Source organism: Silurus meridionalis, chromosome 16 (assembly GCF_014805685.1).
Source record: "Silurus meridionalis isolate SWU-2019-XX chromosome 16, ASM1480568v1, whole genome shotgun sequence".
Taxonomy (NCBI): domain Eukaryota; kingdom Metazoa; phylum Chordata; class Actinopteri; order Siluriformes; family Siluridae; genus Silurus; species Silurus meridionalis.
This window is the reverse complement of record NC_060899.1, coordinates 12,082,744-12,108,984: the sequence shown is the minus strand read 5'-3', so window position 1 is coordinate 12,108,984 and position 26,241 is coordinate 12,082,744. Positions and strand designations below refer to the sequence as shown.

At 42.6% G+C, this 26,241-nt stretch overlaps 1 protein-coding gene across 3 annotated transcripts in view; it reads left to right on the top strand.

Moving 5' to 3' along the window:
• The window catches only part of lrp1ab (low density lipoprotein receptor-related protein 1Ab), a 120,604-nt gene that overhangs the window by 93,616 nt on the left and 747 nt on the right, over positions 1-26,241 (top strand). The window contains exons 45-89 of one of the 3 annotated variants that reach the window (XM_046869194.1): positions 279-404; positions 537-665; positions 801-920; positions 1,821-1,934; positions 2,175-2,324; positions 2,422-2,544; positions 2,651-2,767; positions 3,437-3,562; positions 3,650-3,772; positions 3,969-4,109; positions 6,409-6,596; positions 6,963-7,146; positions 7,478-7,563; positions 7,665-7,784; positions 7,882-8,069; positions 8,491-8,696; positions 8,870-9,058; positions 9,396-9,544; positions 10,029-10,122; positions 11,133-11,249; positions 12,061-12,180; positions 12,330-12,452; positions 13,328-13,453; positions 13,537-13,653; positions 15,016-15,122; positions 15,252-15,384; positions 15,502-15,624; positions 15,711-15,833; positions 15,982-16,116; positions 16,224-16,361; positions 16,442-16,561; positions 17,549-17,841; positions 18,230-18,408; positions 18,558-18,664; positions 19,048-19,167; positions 19,274-19,450; positions 19,594-19,734; positions 19,841-20,005; positions 20,159-20,320; positions 21,992-22,163; positions 22,263-22,364; positions 23,296-23,369; positions 23,463-23,556; positions 24,305-24,343; positions 24,933-25,077. In XM_046869194.1, coding sequence (XP_046725150.1) covers positions 279-404; positions 537-665; positions 801-920; positions 1,821-1,934; positions 2,175-2,324; positions 2,422-2,544; positions 2,651-2,767; positions 3,437-3,562; positions 3,650-3,772; positions 3,969-4,109; positions 6,409-6,596; positions 6,963-7,146; positions 7,478-7,563; positions 7,665-7,784; positions 7,882-8,069; positions 8,491-8,696; positions 8,870-9,058; positions 9,396-9,544; positions 10,029-10,122; positions 11,133-11,249; positions 12,061-12,180; positions 12,330-12,452; positions 13,328-13,453; positions 13,537-13,653; positions 15,016-15,122; positions 15,252-15,384; positions 15,502-15,624; positions 15,711-15,833; positions 15,982-16,116; positions 16,224-16,361; positions 16,442-16,561; positions 17,549-17,841; positions 18,230-18,408; positions 18,558-18,664; positions 19,048-19,167; positions 19,274-19,450; positions 19,594-19,734; positions 19,841-20,005; positions 20,159-20,320; positions 21,992-22,163; positions 22,263-22,364; positions 23,296-23,369; positions 23,463-23,556; positions 24,305-24,343; positions 24,933-25,077 — 6,125 coding nt within the window. Of the gene's footprint in view, positions 1-278; positions 405-536; positions 666-800; positions 921-1,820; positions 1,935-2,174; positions 2,325-2,421; positions 2,545-2,650; positions 2,768-3,436; positions 3,563-3,649; positions 3,773-3,968; positions 4,110-6,408; positions 6,597-6,962; positions 7,147-7,477; positions 7,564-7,664; positions 7,785-7,881; positions 8,070-8,490; positions 8,697-8,869; positions 9,059-9,395; positions 9,545-10,028; positions 10,123-11,132; positions 11,250-12,060; positions 12,181-12,329; positions 12,453-13,327; positions 13,454-13,533; positions 13,654-15,015; positions 15,123-15,251; positions 15,385-15,501; positions 15,625-15,710; positions 15,834-15,981; positions 16,117-16,223; positions 16,362-16,441; positions 16,562-17,548; positions 17,842-18,229; positions 18,409-18,557; positions 18,665-19,047; positions 19,168-19,273; positions 19,451-19,593; positions 19,735-19,840; positions 20,006-20,158; positions 20,321-21,991; positions 22,164-22,262; positions 22,365-23,295; positions 23,370-23,462; positions 23,557-24,304; positions 24,344-24,932; positions 25,078-26,241 lie in introns of all 3 variants that reach the window. The other 2 variants (XM_046869193.1, XM_046869195.1) reach the window with 2 other exon arrangements.

Genomic DNA, 26,241 nt, shown 5'->3' with positions numbered 1-26,241 from the left:
GAAGCCTCAAATTTTAATGGAGAAAGCAGTATTGGTTGGCTCCACTTGGCATCATAAAACATGCCCGCAAACAGCACGTGGCATCAGTGATTTGCCTGTAGAGGCTGGTCTTATACTGTAGAATGCCAGCGGATTTCTTCGGAAGCAACCCGGAAAAACTATCTGTTATGGATATATGGTATTTTTTCAGATTTCAGCAACTGAATCGGTCGACCTCTAGTTAATAGCATAAAAGCTGATGGAGATAAAAGCTGATCTTTGCTTTGTATGCGGCGCAGGTGAGTTCTCTCCGTGCCACACCAACAATGGCGGCTGTGAGGATCTGTGTCTGCTCACCTCAGAGGGCCGGGTCAACTGCAGCTGCCGTGGGGACCGCAAACTGGTGGAGGGCAACGTGTGCGTCGGTAAGGCAAACACACACACACACACACACACACACACACACACGCTAATACCCATGCTGATTCTTCTGTACCCGTGAAAATAATTACATACGAGAAGCCGGTCCGAATGGCAGTGTGTGCTTTGTCTCCCAGCTGAGAACACGACATGTCACAGCGTGGATGAGTTTGAGTGCGGCAATGGCGACTGCATCAACTACAGCCTGACGTGTGACGGCCGCGCTCACTGCAAAGACAAATCCGACGAGAAGCCGTCCTACTGTTGTAAGTGTGGACATGTGAACGTCTTTGCACACCAGTGAAATCTTCCCTTTTTTTTTTTTTCCACTCATAACTGCGAGTGTATCTTTGTATGTAAATGTGTGTCGATGCATTTCTGATATGACGTGTTTGCTGTAGCGAATCGTGGATGCAAGAAGGGTTACAGGCGCTGCCTCAATGGACGCTGCATCAAACACAGCTCCTGGTGCGATGGCACAGACGACTGTGGAGACCGGTCAGACGAGCGGCCCTGCAACTGTAAGTGCAGAGAGTGTGTGTGTGTGTGTGTGTGTGTGTGTGTGTGTGTGTGTGTATGTAGATGTGGAGTCATGGTGCAACACAATAATTGTAGCATTCTAATCTTAACCTATACTACTCACTATTGCTAAAGGGTTGACAGGTCTGCAACTATATACTAAAGTGAAACGGTACACAACATTCACAGTTCGGCTCATACCTCGGTTTACAATTCGGTTCAATTTCAGTACAGTTAGAAGGAAGAAAAGAAAATCATTAAATTGCTTGTCTTTATTAACGTTGTTTATTATTATTATTAACATTTGTGGACACAGTTTACATGTAACTTTTTTTTTCAATAAAATACCTGCTTGGCTTAAAAAAAAATTATAATAATAATTATATATATATATATATATATATATATATATATATATATATATATATATATATATATATATATATATATATATTTATGTGTGTGTGTGTGTTTTTTTTTTTTATTATTTGTTTGTTTTTTTGCATTTAATATAATATTTTCTAAAGATACAGTATGTTGTACTTATTTCAGCTTACTTTAACAAATGTGACAAACAAGATTATTCCTATCCATAAATTAATGTCTTCCTTCCCTCCGTTCTTCATTCATTTATTCACACCATCAATATGCGGAATTATTAGGATTCGGGTATCTACAGTCACACCGCCCCCAAAGTTTGAGGCAGAGACACTTAACAAACTTGCGGTCCGCCACTTAATATGTACGTGATGTTCTGCACGTAAAATAAAGTTTGCATTCAGTACACATGTGCACTGTACTGAAAGTCCTGTACCGAAACTGTTTGGGCAGAATACGTGTACTGTTACACCCCTAATATATATTGTACAGTTATATGTGTGTGTTTTATCACACTTCTCTAGTGACCCTGTGCAGTGCGTCAGAGTTTCAATGTAAGGACGGTTCCTGCATCTCCAACTTGAGCCGCTGTAACCAAGTGGTAGACTGTGAGGACGCCAGTGATGAAATAAATTGCAGTATGTATTTCTCATTTGTTACACAAGAAGATATGATAAGCTAGATATGTACATTTTTAACACATAGCTGTAATATATTTTATGATCTGTAGAGCACTATTAAAAAGTTAAATCCATCCAATTGTCTGATGTGCAAGTATCCCTGCTCAGGATGGGCTATAGGAGCTATATAGCTAGGAGATCAGCAAGATATAAAGCAAGACCGTCATTTAGTCCTGAACACTTTACACTCTCCCTCAGGCCCAACCGATTGCTTCAGCTACTACCAGTTAGGAGTTAAAGGCGTGACCTTCCAGAAATGCGAATTCACCACACTGTGCTACGCACCGTCTTGGCAATGCGACGGCTCAAACGACTGCGGCGACTTTTCAGACGAGAGGAACTGTCCAGGTCAGACGCAAGTACCTCACACGCACAATATCCAAGCACAATAGTCTACCCAGAGCGAACATTCATTCATTCATTCATTAATGTGTCCATGTTCCAGAAAAGAGGAAGCTGAAATGTCCTGTGAACTTCTTTGCCTGTCCCAGCGGCCGCTGTATTCCCATGAGCTGGACATGCGACAAAGAGAACGACTGTGAAAATGGAACGGACGAGACTCATTGCGGTTCGGTGGCACAGCTAAATCTGAGCGACTATAGCTCACTTTTCAAACGGTCATATTGTCTGATGATTAGTATTATCTCACACCGCATTTGTTCCCGTCTGTGTAGATAAGTTTTGCTCGCCGACACAGTTCGAGTGCGGGAATCATCGCTGCATCTTCAGCTCCTGGGTGTGTGACGGTACAGATGATTGTGGAGATGGCACAGATGAGGACAGCCGATGCAGTGAGTCAGAATTGTGCTTGTGTGGGTGGCTGGTTGTGGGAGGGGTTCGGTTGATGGTGCACTAATGGAAGATGCCAACTGGGTGATTTGTCATAACAGTAGAAAAAAGGAACATACCAAGTAAAATGCACTGGCAGATACATGCTATTTTTTTTTAAAGTCAATGCGATTATTAACTATAATATTTTTATACAACACATGAATTCTCTGTTCTGATTGGATCATTTATTTTTTTCGAATCTGCAACCGCATAGATTTCGAACTATTTGTGGCTTTCTATAAATTCACTCGGTCTAATGCAGACACAAATCTAACTTGACTGAGGGACGTGGGTCGAAAACCAACGTCGCGTTTTTCCAAAACATCTAAATAAAATGAAAGTCGCCATGGTTCTTCTTATTCATGATTAGAAAACATGACTCAGTAATCTGCTCACCTGATGCAGTTTTATTTTTAAAGTTCTTGTTAAAGCTTATAGTATCATGAGAAATGATCGCATTTATTGTACAATAGAGTTCTAAGCCTTATACAGCTATTTAGGGACCTCTAATGAAGCTGTTCCTTATTTTTCCAAATTTTTTTCCACATGGTTTTTGTGGGACTGGGGGCGTGGCTAAGCACCAGCTTGTTTCTTCTAGCTCCACCCATTATTCACAAATTGCTTTCCAGGTTCGAAGACGTGCAGTCCTGAAGCGTTCCACTGCCCCGGGTCCCACTGCGTGCCCCAGCGTTGGAAGTGTGACGGGGACAAAGACTGTCCAGATGGAGCTGATGAGGGTGTGCAGGCTGGCTGCAGTAAGTATCCACACAGGTCCTTTTTGCCATTAATCCTTTTTTTTTCCTCCCAATCCACACTTTATACATCCTTGTGTCTATTTCTAGCAAACAATAAGACCTGTGATGACACAGAGTTCCAGTGCCAGAACAAGCAGTGCATCCCCAAGCATTTCGTGTGCGATCACGACATAGATTGCCGGGACGGTTCTGACGAGTCTCCCGAATGCGGTGAGTACGTCCGTGTGCTTATTGGTGCTCTCATTATCCTCACCGCATTTTGATCATGTGCTTCACACCTCGAGACTACAGGACCCCATTTCATCATGCTGTTGATGCTCGAATTGTGCAGATAAAGGATAACTTTTTAGGGAGATGTTTTTATGTTTAGATTTACTGATTAGTCACCGTTTCTCCTCTGTAACAGAGTACCCTACTTGTGCACCCAATGATTACCGCTGTGATAACGGCCAGTGCCTGAAGCAGAAAAGCTGGGAATGCGATGGCGAGTTTGACTGTCATGACCACTCGGATGAAGCCCCCAAGAACCTACGCTGTACAGAGCCAGGTAACAACAAACACGTATATAATTTGTCATACTGTGGGCAGGCTAAATACCGTATCCTGATGGCTGAATGAAAGAAGAACGTTCGAAAATTTGAATTAGAGCTAGCTCTGGTTAGATAAATCAGTCATAAACTCTTGTGCTGCCTTATAAACAATTGTATCTATAGTCACACTCGAAACAGTCAAATAAGCTAAATGGATAATTTAAATATATATAGGCGGACCGCAAGTTTGTTTAGTCGCCCCTCGCACTTTTGAGTGTTTTTTATATTAATAATAATATTAATATTATTATATATTAATAAGATTTGTTTTGCCCATGCATGAAAACGCTAAAGAATCCATAGCGCTATCGTTAGCCGCTAAAAACAGGAACTTGCTAGCGCTAGCTTTTTGGGTTCTTTAGCATTTTATGTACAGCTGCAAGAATTTATCTTAAAGGAGTGGGAGCTCAGTGGTTAAGGCGCTGGGTTACTGATCGGAAGGTCGGGGGTTCAAGCCCCGGTATCACCAAGCTGCCACTCTTCGGCCCTTAAGCAAGGCTTTTTAACCCTCTGTGCTCCAGGGGTGCCATATCATGGCTAAAGGCTATTCTATTCTTCTATTCTAAAATCCTGGCAATTCCACATATCGAGGAAGTGAATGAATGAAGGATGGAAGGAATGAAGACATTTGTTAAAGTATGCTGAAATAAGTAGAACCGTTAATTAGATCATATCTTTTAGAAAATTAAACATTCAATGCAAAAAACACACATTTACATACACATCTGTATGATCCGAATAAGATCTAACAACGGTAAACTATTTAATCAAATTTTTCCGTTAATTTCATTTGATTCATTTCATTTGTGCCAATTCAATTGATTAATTAATTTAATCAATATCATAAATTGTATTCAAATTCAAAAATCTGTTCAAATGTTGATCACAAATGTTAAAAATAATAATCTGCATTACTCAAAATCATGATGCGACCCAGCTGTGGAATATCCCTGACTTTATGCCGCTGTGTATTTGGATTTTAAATTCTAATTAGTCATAAATTCATCCATTTATTTCCAGTAGGCTCGGCGCATCTCAAGTTTTTATTAACGCTCACATTCTTATACTTAATTGTTTCAATATAAATATTTTTTGATCGCATTTCTTCCCCCAATGTATTATTCCTGCTGTCATACGATCTGTGTAAAAATGGAAAGGATTTCACTGCAGCTATACATGAAGTCGCAAAAGCTTGTGGTCATAAAAATCGCTGGCTAAGATCCAGCTGTGCAATGCAGTGTGTAAACCTGGTGAAAGGGTTGATGGTGGCCAGTTTGCTGCCTCGATAACGTCGCCCCTGCCTGATGAGATTGACTGCTTCGTCGAGCTTCCGTTTTCGATCCTTCTTGGAATAATGGTGTGGTGATGGTGGTGGTAAACTCTCTCCGCACTTAGAATACAAAAAACGAGTTTTAAATGTTAAATGCATCGTGAATGGCTGCTATCCATTATATGAAGTAGTGTACGTGGATTTTTTGAATGCATTAAGGGGTTTGTTTTTGAGAGGACGATATTTTGATTATACCACGGTTATCTTTCTTTAAATTGATTCATTCATATTGGCAAATATGTTGTTGCCTCAACTAAGCCACGGTCAGTGATTCACTTATGTCATAACTTGGATTAGATCCTCTCCCGTTCACGTCCGAGTGATTTATAAATCATCTAATCAGTTAGCCAGGATTCCGAGCGTGGATTTTGTCTCAAATAATGACTGGATGTGTGTGGATCAGTCAGCTGAGGGTTTTCAAATTCCATGACTGACATTTGGGATCACTGGGATCAAGGTGAAGATTTCCAGCATTTGGCTCCAGTAACTGTGTTAGGCTGGATGTAAAAAAAAAAAAAATAAATAAAGGGCAATGTTTAAGCTCTTCCTTGCACATCCCAAGGTACAAGATGTGCTTTTTTCCCCCTTTTCTTTAAGCTTTTTTTTTTGACTGAGCAGTCTACACTTTTACAGAAACCCAAATGAAAACCAAACCATTTAACTGAGTTCAATTGTGTTTTGTGTCGAAAGCTTAATAATTCTAGGTTCTATTCTGATTCCGGTTGATGGTAAAGCAAAGCATGTAGTTGTCCAGTACTGAAGAACATTCCAGAAAACTTTTTTGTTTCAATCACATGCTCAATTATATGTTGTATTGGCTTGGGCTAGCAACATTTTACATTTGGGAATCGGTAAAGTCTAATTGCACGTGTGTGTGTGTGTGTGTGTGTGTGTGTGTGTGTGTGTGTGTGTGTGCCTGTTCACAGAGAAGCACTGTAATGACTCGGCACATATGTGCAACAACGGGAAGTGCGTGAGCGAGGACGTGCTGTGCGACTGGAAGGACGACTGCGGGGACGGCTCGGATGAGCACAACTGCTTCGTCAACGAGTGTCTCAACAGCAAGCTGAGTGGCTGCACACAGCTCTGTGAGGACCTCAAGATTGGCTACAAGGTGCGTGCGTGCGCTTTTTGTGTACACGTGCAGTTTTGTATGAACCATGGGCCAGTTTCTTATCAGTATGTGGATATGGAGCCATGTGAATATAGATACATAGGTGGAGCTAGATTGATGCATAGTATAATTTCATATAGGTAGATGCACAATATATGGTCAAAAGTATTGGTACACACTTGTATAGAGATTTTGAGTGACCTGCTATGGAGCTCTAGCTTCATCCCTGTTGAACACCTTTGGGGTGAATTAGATCTAATGCTCATGTGGCTGAATGAGCGCAAATCTCCATGAGCACACTCCAAAATCTGGTGGAACATCTTCCCAGAATTTATTTTTATTTATTTATTTATTTTTTTTTATTAGTGCCGATGCGAGCCTGGATTCCGACTGAAGAATGATGGCAAGACGTGTGTGGATGTGGACGAGTGCACCACAACGTACCCTTGCTCTCAGCGCTGCGTCAACAGCTACGGCAGCTTCCACTGCTTCTGCGTTGAAGGTTATGCTGTGCATGCTAACGATGTGACACGCTGCAAGTCCTCATCGGGTACAGGAAAAAAAAATCACACACACAAACACGTACACCCATCAGGCATAACATTATGACCGGTGAAGTGAATGCCACTGATTATCTCTTTATCATGGCACTTGTTAGTATATACCTGGGCAGCAAGTAAACTTTTTGTCCTTAAAGTTGATGTGGTCCAAGGAAGGAACAATTAAAGGTATCAGAATACACAGAGTATCGCAGTTATGAGACCAACACAATATTAGGCAGGTGGTCATAATGTTATGCCTCATCAGTGTATAATACCCACTCTCACTTCCGGTATATAATATGACCACTAATTGGCTCGGCCGGACATTTCCTTTTGTAGAAGAGGAGGCTTTCCTGCTATTTGCTAACCGCTACTACTTGAGGAAGCTCAACCTCGATGGCAGCAACTACACCCTCATCAAACAGGCAAGAAATGTCCTTTTAATCCAAAAATAATGCTTGAGAAAAGTCCTCACAAGTTTCACACATTTACTCTCTTCGAATGAATATATTTCGCTGTGTTTCAGGGTTTAAACAACGCCGTAGCACTGGACTATCACTATGCAGAGCAGATGATCTACTGGACGGACGTGACCACGCAGGGCAGCATGATCCGCCGCATGCACATGAATGGCAGCAATGTTGAGGTATGTTGGAGGTTTCTGCTATCCAACAATACAGTCACAGGCATTTCTCTGTTGTGTTTATCAATCATATAAATCTTTGCCCCTGCCTCCGTTGAAGGTTCTGCACCGGACATCTCTGAGCAATCCGGATGGTTTGGCGGTGGACTGGGTCGGAGGCAACCTTTATTGGTGCGATAAGGGCAGAGACACCATCGAGGTCTCCAAGTTGAACGGGGCTTACCGGAGCATGCTGGTCAACAGCGGGCTGAGGGAGCCGCGAGCTGTGGCTGTGGACGTACGCAATGGGTGAGTGCGATGTGAGATAAATATACGAGATGCTATCAAAAAGTTTGGAGACTAGTTTTGTAACAGCCAGCAGATGGCAGCACAGGGCTGCACACACACAGTCACAGGAAGCATCGACCTTGATAAGTCGGGGTGCCAAAAGATATTGTTCTGTGTACATCAGGAGCTGTGCAACTGGTGCTGATTCTGATTCTGACCAGATGCATCATTACAACGTCTGCGATTTCATCATGGACATGAAAACAATCCAAACAATTGTGCCGAATTTTTAAGGTTTTAAGGCATCTGGGAGAGGACATTCAGCGAAATCGACCACATCTGTGGCACGCTAGTCTCAAGACATTTTGATTCCACCTTGTAGTACATTCCTTTTTATTCACAGTGAGGGTTTTGTTGGTAATATTTGTGCTTGTGTGTCCAGTTATCTGTACTGGTCAGATTGGGGAGATGTGCCTCACATCGGCCGCATTGGAATGGACGGCACAAACCGCAGCGTCATCATCAAGGACAAGATCACATGGCCTAACGGTCTCACGCTGGACTACATCAATGACCGTATCTACTGGGCCGACGCCCGCGAGGACTACATCGCCTTTGCTAGCCTTGACGGCACCAACAGGCACACTGGTACGGAATGTCTCTATATATGTATATAATGTGTATTTATGTGTATATATGTATGTATGTATGTATGTATGTATGTATGTATGGTGGTGGAATGTACAAGAATGCAGTGTGAGAAGGAATTTAGCTTGGGTCGCTCAGCATGTGTTTTGCGCTCGTATCGTCTTCCCGTGCAGTGCTGAATCACGACATCCCACACATCTTCGCCATGACTATGTTCGAGGATTACATTTACTGGACTGACTGGGAGACCAAGTCCATCAACAGAGTTCACAAAACCCTGGGCACCAACAAGACAGTGCTGATCAGCACGCTGCACAGGCCTATGGACATCCACATCTACCATCCGTACAGGCAGCCTCCGGGTGAGGGAACACACACACACACACACACACACACACACACACACCCCTCCAAACGAGCTACAAATAAATCCACCGAAAGCCATATTATTATGGGATAGACACAACAGAGCCATAAATCATATTACACTATTATTCTATTATTCTATTTACTGCTACTATTAAAGTAAAGACAGAATAAAAACAAGCCCACAAGGATACTTTCATTCATTTTTTATTCTCTGCATCAAGTAAATTATAGATTTCACATACATTTGAAGCAACTTAAATTCAACATCATCTCCATGTTCGTCTCTACAAAATTAGTACTAAGCATTGATGGATTTTCCTGTGTCTGCAGCGGAGAGTCACCCGTGTCAAGTGGACAACGGAGGCTGCAGTAACTTGTGTCTGCTGTCCCCTGGAGGAGGCTACAAGTGCGCCTGCCCCACGAACTTCTACCTGGCTGCAGATGGGAAACAGTGCCTCTCTAACTGCACGGCCAGCCAGGTGTGTGTCCGAAATAATATATCTGTCCCTGTGTATGTTTGTTCAGATTTTTCTTCTTGTATTGTTCAGACCTGTGCCAAATCTATGAATAAAGTACAGAAGGGTAAAAACGGCATGGATGAGAGGAAACCTAGCGATGGCCTACACTCATCAGCGGAATGAGTTTCTCTCAAATTTATAATTATCAATTTTTTATTTATTCTTTTTTTTCCTTGTTTTTTGAGCGAGTTTTTCCTCATCGCTGTTACGTCTGTCTTGCTTCATGAATACAGGAAGTCCCCGCTTTACGATTTTCCGATCTTACGCAGCGTATAAACAAATTATAGTATACTACCCCTGATGGGCTAGGCCATGTATTTTTAAGTATATGTGTGTGTATATCTATTCTTACTTATGTATACTTTGTATATATAAAAGGAAAAAAGAAGACTGACATGTTCCTGAAAGTAATTAGTTGTGCCGTTTTTACTTTTTGTTTGTGTAGTTCGTGTGCAAGAATGATAAGTGCATCCCCTTCTGGTGGAAGTGCGACACTGAAGACGACTGTGGAGATCGTTCAGACGAGCCTGCTGACTGCGGTGAGTAAAGTCTTCAATGAGAGAAATGCATAGACTTACTGAGACGGATGAACAGACCAGGAGATGAATACCCCGGCGGAGAGAAAGACCGAGAGAAAGTGGCCTGAAACAGGTGGTCGGAAGGGCGGTGAGAGAAGGACAGACTGAAGGACAGTAAAAGATAGACAGGTTGAGTGAGAGGAAGAAAGAGACAGATGAACTGCCAGAAGGACAGAGAGAGTTAGACAGATGGACTGGCTAAGACAGATTAATGAACAGACAGATAGAAAGCTGTCCAAAACAAAAATTATCATCCAAAGAAAAAATGTACATACATCTGTTCACTTTAGGCTGCACTTCAGCACTCAGTACATTCCGATTACCTAAAAAAAGCATTACTTTCAATCCCTTTGATTATAATCTGCACAAAAGAGAACACCAATAATGCACACTGTGTATCTCTGATATTAACCAGAGTATGAATTGTGATAAAGAGACGGTTCCTAGACATGTGAGTGAGTCTCACCATGGAGACAGAAAAAGACTGTGTGCTCATTGCCAAAAATATCCACTCATAAGTATGACTTCCCCTGACCTAATCACTAACAAAATACAGCAAGAAAGGGACAAACTCATTTAGTTTTGTCCTAAACACACCCTAGGTGTCCCAAATACAATCCAAATATCAGGTAAGAGAGAGGGACAGAGAGAGAAAGGGACAGAGATTGAGAAAGAGTCAAATTGTCGGCAGGGCTGAACAAAAATGGATACTCAAAGAAAGAGAGAGAGAGAGACATTCTGACTGACAGAGAACAGATGGATGGACTGGCAGAGATTAAGGCAGATGGATGGGCAGACAGACAGAGAGAGAGAGACAGGTGGACAAAGAGATTGAAAGTGTCCAAATAAATGGATAAGGAACCAAACACAGCCAAGGAATAGATAAAGAGAGATGTGGAGAGAAAGATATAATGAATTGATGAATGCGAGAGAGAAAAAATATTGTTTCCTTTGTTTTTTTTTTTCTTTAGCCGAGTTCAAATGTCGGCCTGGACAGTTCCAGTGTGGCACAGGCATCTGCACGAACCCTGCCTACATCTGTGACGGAGACAATGACTGCCAGGACAACTCAGATGAGGCCAACTGTGGTATTGTCCCTGCACACACCAAAATGCACAAAACAACCTTTACTGCAAAGGTGGCACTGTGATGCTTGTCTGAGTTTGCACCCTTTCTGGGTCAGAACTTGGTAGAACCTCCATTGGCTGCAAATTTGGTTCCAAGGTCTATCATTTTTGCTCATCTAGATCCTGATATTTGCCCATTCCTATATAAACAAAAGTGTGTGGACACCTGACCATAAGATTTGTATGTGATTTTTGAACTTCCAATTTCACATTTAGTCTTTATTTGCTGTTATTGTAACCTCCACTCTTCTGAGAAGATGTTCCACTAGATGTTAGTGTGTGCTTATAGAGATTTGTGCTCACGTCAAAGAATGTTTGGGTCTCCTAGTTCGAGGAAAGGGAGAATTTCCTCCTATACCATTGTGTGCCTCCAACTTCGTGGTAACAGTTTTGGCAAGAAATATATCAAATGGCTGAAAAAGTCATGTTATAACACTTAGTTTAGAGAATTTAAGGTCTTTTTTTTTTATGAATCTGTATAAATTTCTTACCTCACTGCTCACTCAGAATTATGTATGTAAGTCATGATATTAATGTTAATTTTGGTATTATTACTTTCTATCTGCTTCATCAGGCTGACTGGCTTTTGCTGCGTTTATATTTCACAAGGCTTCTTTTTTTTTTTCATTCCGCAAATGTATGGGGGGGATATTAGAGTAAAATATTAGTCATTGCTTAGGCAGAATGAAAATGTTAAATCATTGGGTAATTAATGGCACGCACTACAGTTTTGTTCAAAATGAGCATGTCTTTGTTGATTCGTGTGCCGCAGACATTCACGTATGCCTGCCCAGCCAGTTCAAGTGCTCCCACCCGAGCCGCTGCATTCCCGGAATTTTCCGCTGTAACGGCCAGAACAACTGCGGTCAAGGAGAAGATGAGAAAGATTGTCGTGAGTGTCTTGTCGTCCATCATAGCGGACTTGTTTCCTCAGCTATATAACTGTCATCTCAAATGGCACATAAGTTCACCTTTATTATAGTCTCTTCCTGGTCTACTTGCTGGATTGTATACTAAGTGCCGACTGTGTATTTGATGTAGCCGAGGTGACGTGTGCACCCAACCAGTTCCAGTGTGTCATCACTAAACGCTGCATTCCACGTGTTTGGATGTGTGACCGTGACAATGACTGTGTGGACGGCTCTGATGAACCAGCCAACTGCAGTAAGGCTTTACAAACTTTTACATGGTGCGATGGAGTGTTTCTCTGCTCCGCGTAATGACATCATTCATTCATTAGAAATGAATTCCATTTTCAATTTAAGTTCAATTTTAAGTAGTCCTGGATATGAGGTGATAAGTTTTACACTGAAACAGAGCACACTGATTGGTCTCATTAGCTACAGGTGTGCTTCTTACCGCTCGTTTCGTCCGGCACTCGCAAACCACTGCTTGTCCATGTGCCCACTGCCACGTACTATAGACGCCGCTTATCATTACAAGACTCTTTCCATTAATGTTGGATAAACTTCTCATTACAAGTAAACTTCAGTCAGCATTGGTGCTTATAGAACGCACTTAAAGAAACAGTTTAGAAATCAATCTATATACATCATGCAACCTATTGATAAAAAAATATTGGTCACATTCCAAATAATAAAAGTACAGTTATTCCCCGCTTTACTGCGAATCTCGTGCCCCCTGTTTATCGCCGATTGGGTTTGTCACATAACTCATTTGTTTGGCTGATTTTCCCGGTCTCTCGCGGATAGCACGGTAGAGCTTTATGTTGACATAATTAAATGTATTAAAAAAAATATAATGATTCATTATAAAATGAAGTAGGATGTAAATACAGTACACTACTGTATATATAAAATAGCATTTTTGGGGTGGTGTCTGTTTATCGCAGCCTTTTCGTTTATCGAGGGCGGTCTTAGAACGTAACCACCGCGATAAATGAGGGATTACTGTATAGTTCATCTACTATGAATTATATATAAATAAATCGTTTTTTACCAAAGCGGAAAAACGGTGCAAAAACCTTTATACCGAAGCACCAATGCGAATCGGTGATGACCTGCCTTCTCCTCCTGCAGCTCAGATGACGTGCGGAGTGGACGAGTTCCGGTGTAAGGACTCTGGTCGCTGCATCCCTGCACGCTGGAAGTGTGACGGCGAGGACGACTGCGGCGACGGCTCAGACGAACCCAAGGAGGAGTGCGGTACGCGGCCTGTCTTTTTCTCTGCTCTGATTTTAAACTGTCTCTACGCCGATTATTGAGATTTTTGTGGTTTTGTGCAGCAGATGAGAGAACATGTGAACCTTATCAATTCCGCTGCAAGAACAACCGCTGTGTGCCGGGCCGCTGGCAGTGCGACTATGACAACGACTGCGGCGACAATTCGGATGAGGAGAAATGTGGTAGGTGGTCTCGAGCAGATCTACAGGAAATGTTGCCCTGACGTGAGGGCTGAACTTGGTGGCTTTGTAATGGTTTCACTGTCATTTTGTGTCTATTAGAGCGCCACAGACTGGGGTGTGTGTTAAGATTCAAGTACAATGGATAGAACTGCTGAATTGAATTTGTGTGTTGGGTGGGTGTGTGTGTGTGTCACATCCATTCAGTTTGCACTTGCACGACATTGCCCACATTGCTCATGAATGCTTGTCACTTCACCTTATGTTTGTTCTTCATTTCACACTGACATGGTGGCTTGACTCAGAGGTAGGTCACTGCTCTTCCATCCCCTCCTCCCTCTCCATTTAAACCCCATTCTCATTCCCTTTTTCACCTCCATTTTTCTGTTCATTCGCCGTGTAACGTGTGAAGCTGACAATTTCAGTGCTAGTGGTGGAATGGATCAGTGCTAGTTTACCCTTCCAAAAATGACACGATCCAATGTGTATGGCATTGTGTGTATCGTTTCTTTGCTGTTCAGTGACCGGTTCTGCTTCTCCAGTGTGAACTCCTTGAACTGTCTCATTAGTCCACTTTGATGTTTTTAAATTTTCCCAGTTAATTTGTGTGTTTCCTCATGAAAGAATTGGCATGAATATTTATTACAGCCCTGCTTTCGTCTATTAATCCCTCCCTTTCCCCCTGTGGTAAAGCCCTTTTTTAAGCTTTTTTGACTTTCCCTTCTGTAGCCCCACTTTTTATGTGTGGCGGTTTGGGAAAATTCTTCAGAAAACAATTACATAACATTAATTTTCTCTAATATAAGTAAACTTAGGCTACACTTGAACTTTTGTTTCGGCATTTTCTCGTGCAAAGATTAAGCCAATTTAACAAGCAGCAGTAAAACCAGACACTTAGTAACATCGTCAAAACAGAGATGAATATTTATACATAATGTACAAAAACCAGCAATTAATATGAACTAATAATAAGATTAGTAGCAGGAAATTTGAAGGGAATGAATAAATAAGCCATTATTCCTCTGCAGAAACAAGAAATTAGCAATTTTAAGGTCAGGCGATGTGATCAATGCTGCTGATTAACGATTTTTTATTATTTATTTATTTATTTTTAAACCCTGCAGTAATGTTGCTTCATAACTCGATTAGTAAGCTACAAGTTATCAGACGCAATGTGCAGAAGAACATTTTAGTTATAAAAATCCTATAATAATTAAAATATCTATCTATTCACTCGATATTCGAATGACGTGAAGGGTTTTCCCAGGTCAGCAAGTAAACGTTAAAAAAAAAAAATGAAAACATGACTCCTCGTGCTGCCGTTCCAGTTAAAGAGCCGTGTGTCTTCATGTGTGTGTCCCTCAGTGCCACGTCAGTGCTCAGAGAGTGAGTTCGCCTGTACCAATGGCCGCTGCATTGCTGGGCGATGGAAGTGTGACGGAGACCATGACTGCGCTGACGGCTCTGATGAGGTGCTCAATCTAAAAGGAATCTGAATTCCTCTGTATCATTTCATTACCACAGCAATGAGTTCTTACCTGAACAAAAGGGGCAGCAGTGTGTAGTTAATATATGTGTTTGGGTCTGTGTGTGTCGTGTAGCACGGCTGTGCTCTGAAGTGTGACGCGGATCAGTTCCAGTGTAAAAACGGCCACTGCATCCCGCTGCGCTGGCGCTGCGACGCTGATGCCGACTGTATGGACGGCAGCGATGAAGAGAGGTGCCATGACACTGGTGAGTGTGTTCCTACTTGATATGGCTCTTGTTTGAGATACCACGAAGCAGTTCCGAGAAACGAATTCAAGACAGGATGCTGTGAGTCTGTTTCTACCTTTTTGCATTCTCTTTCAGTGGAGCGCCTCTGCCCCAGTGACGAGTTCCAGTGTAACAATACTTTGTGCAAGCCACTGGCCTGGAAGTGCGACGGCGAGGACGACTGCGGTGACAACTCGGACGAAAACCCAGAAGAGTGCCGTGAGTTTGAACACCAGCCGAAACCAAAATGAGCTCACCAGAACCAGATATTGTAAAATAAATAAATGGTATTCTTCCACCTTTAGGAAAGTTCCTGTGTCCACCCACTAGAAACTTCCGCTGCCTGAACGATCGCGTGTGTCTGTGGAGCGGCAAACGCTGCGACGGTATCAACCACTGCGGAGACAACTCGGACGAGATAAACTGCGGTAAGAAAAGGGGCAGGGGCAGTAAAACGAGGTCTTTAATCTGTGCGCTTTAATAACAGTACACGCAATTAAACCGGAGCATGTGTGCATGACGCATTATTTTACTATATAACCATATTAGTAATTATATAACTTTGTATACGAACAGACGATAAAAAGGCGAGCAAGTGCGGCAAGGAAAAGTTCCAGTGCAGCAACGGCAAGTGCATCAGCTCCACCCTGCGCTGCAACTTCTTCAACGACTGCGAGGACTACGGCTCTGATGAGATCGGCTGCAAGACCGGTGTGACCTCTCTCTTGCACACACTCATTCATTCACACCCAGAGTGTATAGGAAGCTCATTTGGTGGTTTAGGAAGCTCATTTGGTGTGTGTTGTATGTGCTTCCAGAAACTATACTGAACGACTGTAAGAGTAATCGCTCCCTGTGTGGAGAGACCGAAGAGGTTCACTGTATGACGAACGGCACTGACTCGTTCTGCTCCTGCAAACACGGCTACGAGAACAACGGCTTCGGCAACTGCCAAGGTGCCCAGTCTTTTTCCGTACACGAGCACAGAGACCAGGTTCAAGAGCTGTCGAGTTCACCACAGGTTTCTTTGTTTCAGATACGAACGAGTGCAGACAGTTCGGTATGTGCTCTCAGATCTGCAACAACACCAAGGGTTCTTACAAGTGCAGCTGCCACAAGTATTTCACCAAGATGAACAACACCTGCAAGGCTGACAGTAAGCACTTCATTAGGGCTTCGAGAAGGGATTTTACTCCAAGGGTCTTTGATTCATGTGCATCTCCATAACCGAGGCCGATGCGATTTGCATCTCGATGCATAGCCAAAGATACGATACATCAAAGACACATATGAGGCCGCTACCGCTGTGAGGCGATACGATTCATCCTATTACAATGTCAAATTTTATTTAGCGCAATGTGATTCAATGCGATACGATACAATATGGTACAGGTCATACATTTATTTAAGTGCCTTCTGACTTCTAAAACGTGGCCCTTATACCAACAGGCTTTTGTAGTGCAAAAAAAGAAAAATGATTAAATTAAACCCTTTCCTGTTCTGTCTCCAGGAAGATGCAGCTCTACCTCTGCCATGTTAATCTATATTTTATGTGACTCTCAGGACACGCCTCGGTCTCCGTAGTGTTGTGATGCGTCAAATTCACGTAGAAAAACTGTTTAGCGAGGAGAAATCAACCTACATATTAAAATATTGGTCACAAATTATAATCACTTTCTAAATGATTAAAAAAATCGAGCGCATCCACTAATAGTGCAAATAGTTTAAAAACAATGTCTCGTGATACAAATGGCCGTTAGTATAAGATCAACGAGTCACATCGATGAATCTTTCCATCCCTATAGGATCTAAAGTTCTTGGAATAACTTAAGCATCTTTTGTGAAAAGGAAACCGTTTTGAGTTGTAGGCTTAAAGAACGCATGAATTCTATATATGATATTTCTGACCAGCAGTGCTGTAGATCAATAAATACAATGATAATAAAACGTACAAGGCGAGGGTAAACTTGTATCGTTTGCTAATGTTTTACTCCGCGATACATATCCTTTACATGAATGTACGCAAACTTTTTTTTTGTACGCTCATTTTTTAGTTGTCGCATTTTCCATTTAAGGCTTTACAAATAATGTCAAAGCTAAATCAGATACATATTCAAACATCTCAAACGCGTTTCTGTGTCAGGTCTGAATATCAACAGGCAGGTGCTCTACATCGCCGATGATAACGAGATCCGCAGTCTGGACCCGGGCATGCCCAACTGGGTATATGAACAGACCTTCCAGGGTGACGCAAACGTGCGTATTGATGCCATGGACCTGCACGTCAAGACCAACCGCATCTTCTGGACCAACTGGCACACGAGCGGCATATCATCCTTCCAGCTGCCCTCCACTTCCTCGTCTTCATCATCTGGCACATTGTCCAACTCTCATCGGAGCACACGCCAGAGCGAGGGAACAGTCACTAACCTCGTGGTACGCGATGCCATAACACACGATTATAGCAAAGTGGATGACGAGGGATTTTGCAGATGAATACTCTTTATTTTTTTTAACCAAAACAGCAACTTACCATACTTTCATCTGTTGCCTTTAACTATAAGGAATGTCCCTAAAACTAGTTAGTCCTAGTTAGTTTTTTTTAAAGGTCATAAGAACTTCATAAGGCTGATCATCTTCCTAAAGGGATAAACCCCCTGATTTGAAAGATTTTCCCATGTCGGAAAACAGCCTCTAGAAAGCGGCCATGTTGGAGATTCCTTTTAAGAACAGCTAATTATCTCCCCATAGATCACTTCATTACATGAATATCTGTACACTCTCTAACTGGTGCACATGTTCCTGAATCCTCTCTCTGTCACAGATCCCAGGTCTTAAGACACCCAGAGGCATTGCTGTGGACTGGGTGGCTGGGAACCTGTACTGGACAGACTCGGGCCGAGATGTTATCGAGGTAGCCCAGATCACTGGCCAGAACAGGAAGACGTTGATCTCGGGCATGATCGATGAGCCCTATGCGATTGTTGTGGATCCTCCAAGAGGGTGAGATGTTATTTGGATCGTTTCCATAATGCTCACGGAGACCATTACAAATGGCAGTAAATCAGTGTTGAGAATAACGAATAGCTCTGTTTGTGGCTTGAGCTTTTATAAAATGCTCTAAAACGGTTGTGTTTTATTTGGTAACTCAGGACGATGTACTGGGCCGATTGGGGAAATCACCCCAAAATTGAGACTGCAGCCATGGACGGAACTCTGAGGCAAACCCTGGTGCATGATAACCTTCAGTGGCCCACAGGTCAGTCTGATTGATTTCATTTAGTAAGAAGGGAAGCCTGAAAGAAAATGTCAGAACTTGAAAAAAAATCTGCCCAAAAATAAATAAATAAAATAAATAATACAAAGTAGAAAAAAAAAATTAGATTCATGAGCTACCTGTAGGTGGTGTTGGTGTACTAGCATCATGCATGTAGTGGGTGGGTGGATGGATGGATGGATGGATGGAAATTAAAAAGGACAGATAGGTAAGTTTATCATCATACATGCATACTGTAATTATATACTCAAAATTAAGGGAATAGGCAGAAGTCATTATTTTTTTTTATGTGGTTTTGATATTTTCAGGATTTGATCTGAATTTTTTCCCATGACGTGTGTACGGTTACCTCCTTCTGTGCACAGGTCTGGCTGTCGACTACTTCAACGAGCGCCTGTACTGGGCCGACGCGAAACTATCTGTGATCGGCAGCGTGCGCTTGGATGGCACAGACCCCGTGGTGGCCGTATCCAACGTCAAAAACAGTTCAGTAGCAAAACCTAGGACTTGTTTTGTTCTGTTAAAAATGAAATGTCGTACCAGTGGTTAATTTGTGAGTTGTGTGTGTGTGTGTGTGTGTGTGTGGTGCAGATCTGCTCCACCCGTTCAGCATCGATATCTTTGAGGACTACATCTACGGCGTCACATACATCAACAACTATGTGTTCCGTGTCAACAAATTCGGCAGAGGCACGATGGAGAACCTGACCACGGGCATCAACCACGCCACGGACATAGTGCTGTACCACCGCTACAAACAGCCTGAGAGTAAGTGTGTGTGTGGTTTTGCTTGTTTGTGAAAGTTGAGGGCGTATTTATAAGCAGGATCATGAGATATTCTTGGATTCATGTGTATGCTTACTTCGCTTTATCCTTCCCTGACTGACCCTCTTGACTGTGTGTGTTTCCAGTGGCGAACCCATGTGACAGAAAGAAGTGTGAGTGGTTGTGTCTTCTTAGCCCCAGTGGTCCTGTGTGTACCTGCCCTAACAACCGTGTGGCTGATAATGGCACATGTGTGGAACTGCCTCCGACCAGTCAGGCCCCTATTGGTAAGTCCTGTATACTGTAATCAGCGGCAATTCTTCTTAGTATAGTTTTTTTCCCCCCATGTTTCATTCGAGCTCATCTCTCTTCTCGGTTAAATCTCGTTCTCAGCCCCTACGTGTAACGTGCAGTGCATGAACGGCGGCAGTTGTTTCATGAACGCTCGCAGTCAGCCCAAGTGCCGCTGCCCGACCAGCTACAGCGGCGAGAGGTGCGAGATTGACCAGTGCAGAGACTACTGCAAGAACGGAGGAACCTGTTCTCCATCACGCACCGGTACACACACACACACACACAGCTATCCACACGCTCTCTGTATGTCTACACTTTTTTATTTAGAAATATATTATATACCTTTTTTTTATGGATATTAGACACCATTAAATCATAAGCACATAAACATGCAGCTCTTGTGTATCTGTTGTGTAGGTGCTCCTACGTGCCGCTGCCCGACAGGCTTCACTGGGCCCAACTGTAACCAGAACACGTGCAAAGACTACTGTCAGAACGGAGGCAGCTGCGTCGTGAGCCGCGGCAACCAACCCACATGCCAGTGCCATGACGGCTACCTGGGAGATCAGTGCCAGTACAGTGAGTGTTAATTTCCAGATCATAGGTGAAGAATATTTGTCATTAGATAAGCTGATAGAAAAAAAAACAGTTCTTGATCATGTGAATGACGACAAAGGCAGTTCTTAACATGGAGGTTGTGTTAGTTCAGGTTGAAGAGAGAGACTTGGTGTTTTGTTTAGTTTTTTTTTTTTTTTTTAACATTCATTTGAGTACAGTCATATAGCATATTTCAAATTGGTTAAAATGACATGTAAGTAAAATTATACTTAAAATTTGTTGTCTAATATTGTGTTGGTCCCCTTTTTGCTGCTAAACAGTTCTGAGCCGTTGTGAATTACAGCATTAACTTCATCAGTAATTTGAGGTACAGGAACTTCCTGAAAGGAACAGTGGTGAACCGGCCGCCCATGACCCTGTCACCGGTTCACCACTGTTTCTTCCAGAACCCACTTTTTTAAAAATAGATACTGACCACTGCAGACCGGGAATATTCCGCAAGAGCTGCAGTTTTGGAGATGCTCTGACCCAGTCGTCTAGCCATCACAATTTGGCCCTTGTCAAACTCTTTACGCTTGCCCATTTTTTGTGCTTTGAACACTTCAACTTTGAGGAAAAAAATTTTCACTTGCGGCCGAAATATATTCCACCCACTAACAGGTGCCACAATGAATCAGTGTTAGTCATCATTTTATAATGTCATAATATTATGACTGGTCAGTGTGTGTGTGTGTGTGTGTGTGTGTGTGTGTGTGTGTGTGTGTGTGTGTATATATGTGTATAAATGTATATAAATATTTGTTTATATATACACTGCCCGTCCAAAAAATAACCCAAAAGTCACACACTAATATTTCGCATTCGCATCATTTCGATAAACTTCTGCAGTGTCACAACATTTATTCCCATCCAGAGTTGCAGTACATTTTCACCAAGATCTTGTATTGATGATGGGAGAGTCGGACTCTGAAAAGTCTTCTCCAGCTCATCCCATTGACTGCAGCAACCCCAGATCATAGCACTGCCCCCACAGGCGTGTACTGTAGGCACTAGGCAGGATGGGTGCATAAGTTTGTCTCTCTTCTTACCCTGATGCACCCATCACTCTGGAACAGGGTAAATCTGGACTCATCAGACCACATGACCTTCTTCCAATGTTCCAGAGTCCAATTTTTATGCTCCCTAGCAAATTGGAGCTTTTTTCAGATTAGCCTCACTGATTAACATGTTTTCCACATCCACAGGACGTGTCTTCCGGCATGGTTGTTTAAGAAACCAGAAGCTACTCACTGCACCAGTTAGGGTTGAATAACTTGTTGCCAGCTGAAACAATCATTAATGCAGTAATTATCCAATGGGAGGCTTTTACCTATTTGCTTAGTTAAATCCAGGTGGTGACTTTTTGTGGATGGCCGGGTGTATAAACACATACGCACATACACATATTTATCTATACATCGTTTATCTTCTATTCCATTTCCTCTATTTTTGCAAAAACACATTCTTTCTTTCAATTAACAAAAAAAATGATATAAAGCTCAATGGTCACATCTCTTCAGTTTTCTAAAGTTGGTCTTAAAAAGAGAGACATTTTTAAGCATGGGACAGTCTGGACATTGGTTGCCCCAAGCCGCCACACATACACAATTTCATTACCTTTGCTCCCCCTGATCACTGCTTCTTCTGCTCCAGAAACCTGTGAGGGTTTGTGTTCTAACGGTGGAACCTGCCTGGAGACGCTGAATGGCACCAAGCAATGCCGCTGCACCTCGAAGTTCCTCGGCCCCAACTGCACACTTGACAAGTGCATGTACTGTGGTCAGGGCAAGTGCATCCCTCATCCCACTGACGGAGTGGCGTGCAGGTGCAAATCATATTATCTAGCTCTGTTTGTTCTTGTTCTTGATTGTGTAGCATTCACCTTAATGTGTAATCCTAATGTGTGTGTGCTGTGTTTGTGTAGTTGTGCGAATAACCGGATACAGCCCAGCTGCTACAGCTGCAAAGACTTCTGCATTAACGGCCAGTGTTTCGTAGATCAGCGCACCATGCTGCCATATTGCAAGTAAGAACAGCACACTCTCGTGTCCATATAATACACCACACACAGTATACAGATTTATTCTCCAGACCTCTTTTATCTCTTCTGTTTTCCGGTATCTCACACTCTCCAACTTTCCTCTGATGCATGCTGGGTCATTTTTCTACTTGTCACCGATTTCAGTCCCATGCGTCAATTAACCTGTTCCTCCACTGATGTCTGTCTGTCCCTGATGACCTTAACCATTTCATTGCATTGGTGTCAGTGTAGACCTTTTCCTCTACATCCACTACATCTGTAGGAGAAATCTGCACACGTGTATTCCAGTTCATCATGAAACACACTTTTGCAGTATTCTGACAAAAGTATTGGGACACCTGACACCTCACACACACATACACACTTCAACTAAAAGACCCAAACCTGTTCCAGCATGACTGCCAGCTTCATGAGCGTATTCTTTCCATGGATTTAAGTGGAAGATCTTGAGTGGCCTGCTATAGAGCTCTGATCTCAACCCTGTTAAACAGCTTTAGGATGAATTGCAATGTTGACTGAACCCCCAGGCCTCCTTACCTCACTTACATCAGTACCTGGCTTTAACACCCTTGCGGCTAAACGAGCGCAAATCTCCAAAAGCACCCTCCAAAATCTAGTGGAACATCTTCCCAGAAGTGTGGAGGATATTATGAATAAGTGTGGAGGATATTATGAAGGAGTTGTTCTAAAAGCACGTGTGTATATGGTGTATGAAGTGCTATATTTAGAATAATCTGAACAGCGATTTTATTTTTAATGCTTCTTTCACAACATTCCTTATGAAAACTTCTGTGTGTGTTGATGTGGGCTATATGCAGGGGCATTACATACCCTATTTTTGCACCTCTGGGTTGCCAGATGTGTAAACTGTAGCCATTTCTTCGTTTCTTAGCTGTGTGTCCGCATGTGTTTACAGGTGTTCTTCAGGATGGGCTGGCTATCGCTGTGAGCTTCCGGCTTCTCCTTCAGGCTCAGGAGACTCCTCTAGCAGTAAGTGTGTGTGTTTGTGGGAAAGTGAGTGATACACCACCAGGGTGGGAGCTCTGAAGCGGCAACTCTCTAACCTGTTCCCTTTGTACACAGACGCCTTCTCTGTGATCATCCCTGTGCTCCTGCTGCTGTTACTGGCACTGCTGCTAGTTGGCGCCATCTTGTGGTACAAAAAGCGAATGCGTGGGTGAGTAGCCTCTCTGTCAGCTCATCTCGGCTTTAAGGCCTTGGTATTCTGATTAGACACAAATTACTGTGCTCACTCTGTTCACTCACTCGCTCCACTCATTCATATATTCAGTTGCTCGCTCACTCGTTCACCGTACTCCACTTATTCATTGTATTTATACATAATATACTCTTTCATTTAGTGTATACATTCACTTAGTAACTCACACACTCACTCCTGGACTTTCTTTAAGCCTACAGTGTTTTCCTAATTCAGCACTTATCTTAATTCCCAATTCTCTCTTTCTATCTGTCTCTGTGTTTGACCGTCTGAAAATGGTTCTTCAGGAGTTAGAGAACTACGGGTTCTGCTCTAAAGGCGATCGCACTCTGTCTGTATGCTCTCTGTGGTCTAAAAAAGTTCCACGGGGGTTCTTGGGATGTTTATTTTGGATGGTATTTGGTTCTGTTGGACTCCTTTTTAAAAAAGGAAACATTAAAAAAGATCTACAGCCTTAAAAGTTTCCTTTGTCTGTCCGTCTGTCTGTCTTTTGGACTGTCTATCTTTCCGTGTCTCTGTCTTTCAGTCTTTTGGTTAAACTGTTCATCTTTTGACTTCGAATTATTAATGATCTATTTGACCCCTAACTTGTATCTACTTGCTTCTCTTTTCCTTCTCCCTCTTTCTTGCTTTCTTTCTCTCTCTCTCTCTTTCTCTCTCCCTCTCTCACGTGTGTGTGGGGTAACTGTGTGTCTCTGTCTCTCAGGTCTTTGAGACGGGCCAAGCCCAGCTCCAGATGCTTGCGGTAACTCTAACTCTTTAACAGCAGGCCTCCATCCTCCATGTATCCATCCCTCCATCCTCCCTTCTTCTTCTTTCACATTTTCCAGCTTATCTGTGTGCTTCTCCATCTCTTTCTTTCTCTCTATCTCTCTCTCCGTTTGTGGCGTGGTGTTGCTGTGCTTCTGCCTAGACGGCGTGTAAGAAGTGTCAGTGCACTGACGGCTGAAATACATGGACTGGCTGGACGCAGCACTGAGCTGCGTTCTGTTCGTCCGTGTCCATGTTGTCCTGTACACGTGTGGGTGGGAGTGTGTAGTGGTGTCGTGCTCGTGTGCCGTAGCTGAACTGTAGTGGGTCTTGTCCTGTGGATATCCAGCTTTCTGAGCCAGCAGCGTGGCCACACCCTCTGGCAGTGTTCATCTAAAAGCTACTGGATGCTCCTTCAAAGTGATAATGTGTGTGTGTGTGTGTGTGTGTGTGTCTGTGTGTGTGAGTAGATGTTCATGACTTGTTTTGTTTCAGATCTCTGTATTGTGGAATGTGTTTTTTGTTCAGGCCAACTGTTTAGGAGATATCTTCTTATTAAAGATAAACTGTGTGTGTGTTTACAGTGCTAAGGGATTCCAGCACCAGAGGATGACCAACGGGGCGATGAATGTAGAAATCGGGAACCCTGCGTACAAGATTTACGAGGGCGAACCTGACGACGATGCCGGAGAGCTGCTAGACTCAGACTTCACTATGGACCCAGACAAGGTGATCATCACCACTGACACAAACATTTATTTATATATTTATTGCATTTAGATTTCACTGTAAATTGTGGTAAATAGTCAGAAAGGGGTGGGGGGAAGCTACACTGCGTTACTGTTGATTGCTGGCATGTGCTACTTTGTGTCCGTTTAAATGATATAATACGGCGGATATTTCTTGTAGTATTCATGCCGTGACCCACTCTACAGCGGTTTATTACATTTCATGACATCAGCTCTTAGTATCGGGGAATCAGTATGAGTGAATGCACATGGCCTAAAATATTACATACTGTAATTTCCAGACTATAAAGCGCACCCATATATAAGCCGCACCCACTGAATTTGACGAAGATTTGTATTTTGAACATAAATAAGCCGCACCTGTCTATAAGCCGCACCTGTCTATAAGCCTGTCTACACTGAAACTAATTAACTTTACACAGGCTTTAATGAAACACAGTGTCTGTTACACGGCTTGTATCTAAACAGTAGCCTACCAAGAAAGTCATTGTTCACTGTCTTCCTCCTTCCTTTCACAACAATTTCTCTCAAGAGTTTATCTTGTAGGCACTAAACGTATACTTTATAACCTCTTTATCTCTGTAAAGCTGCTTTGAGCATTTTTAAAAGTGCTGTAGAAATAAAACTGAATTGAATTGATTATGGTGGGTTCATGCCCCAGTATCGCCAAGCTGCCACTCTTTGGGCCCTTAAGCAAGGCCCTTAACCTTCTGTACTACAGGGCTGGCCCCTGCGTTTTGACCCCAGTTTCCTAACATCACTGGGATATGTGAGGAAAGAATATGAGTGTGCTTCAAAAAGTACATGTGACAAGTAAAAAGCCTCTTTCTTTCTTTTATAAAGCAATTCAAGTGCAAACAAAAGAGAGAAGGAGAAAACTCTTATATATCCAGTCTGACTGTGGTTTCTAGTGTAAACAAGCCCTAGTTTTTATCTCTGTGAAGCCGCTTTGAGACAGTGTCCATTGTTAAAAGCACTATATAAATAAAAACGGATTCAGTTAGTCTTTTAGCAAGAAACAGTCAAGAAGTAGAATCAGATTCAGAAATCTTTAGGAGGAGAAAAAAAAATCTCAGAAAGAAATTTACACAACGTAACCGGTTCACTGTTGATGCTGTGACTTGGGATTAACGAGACCATCCTG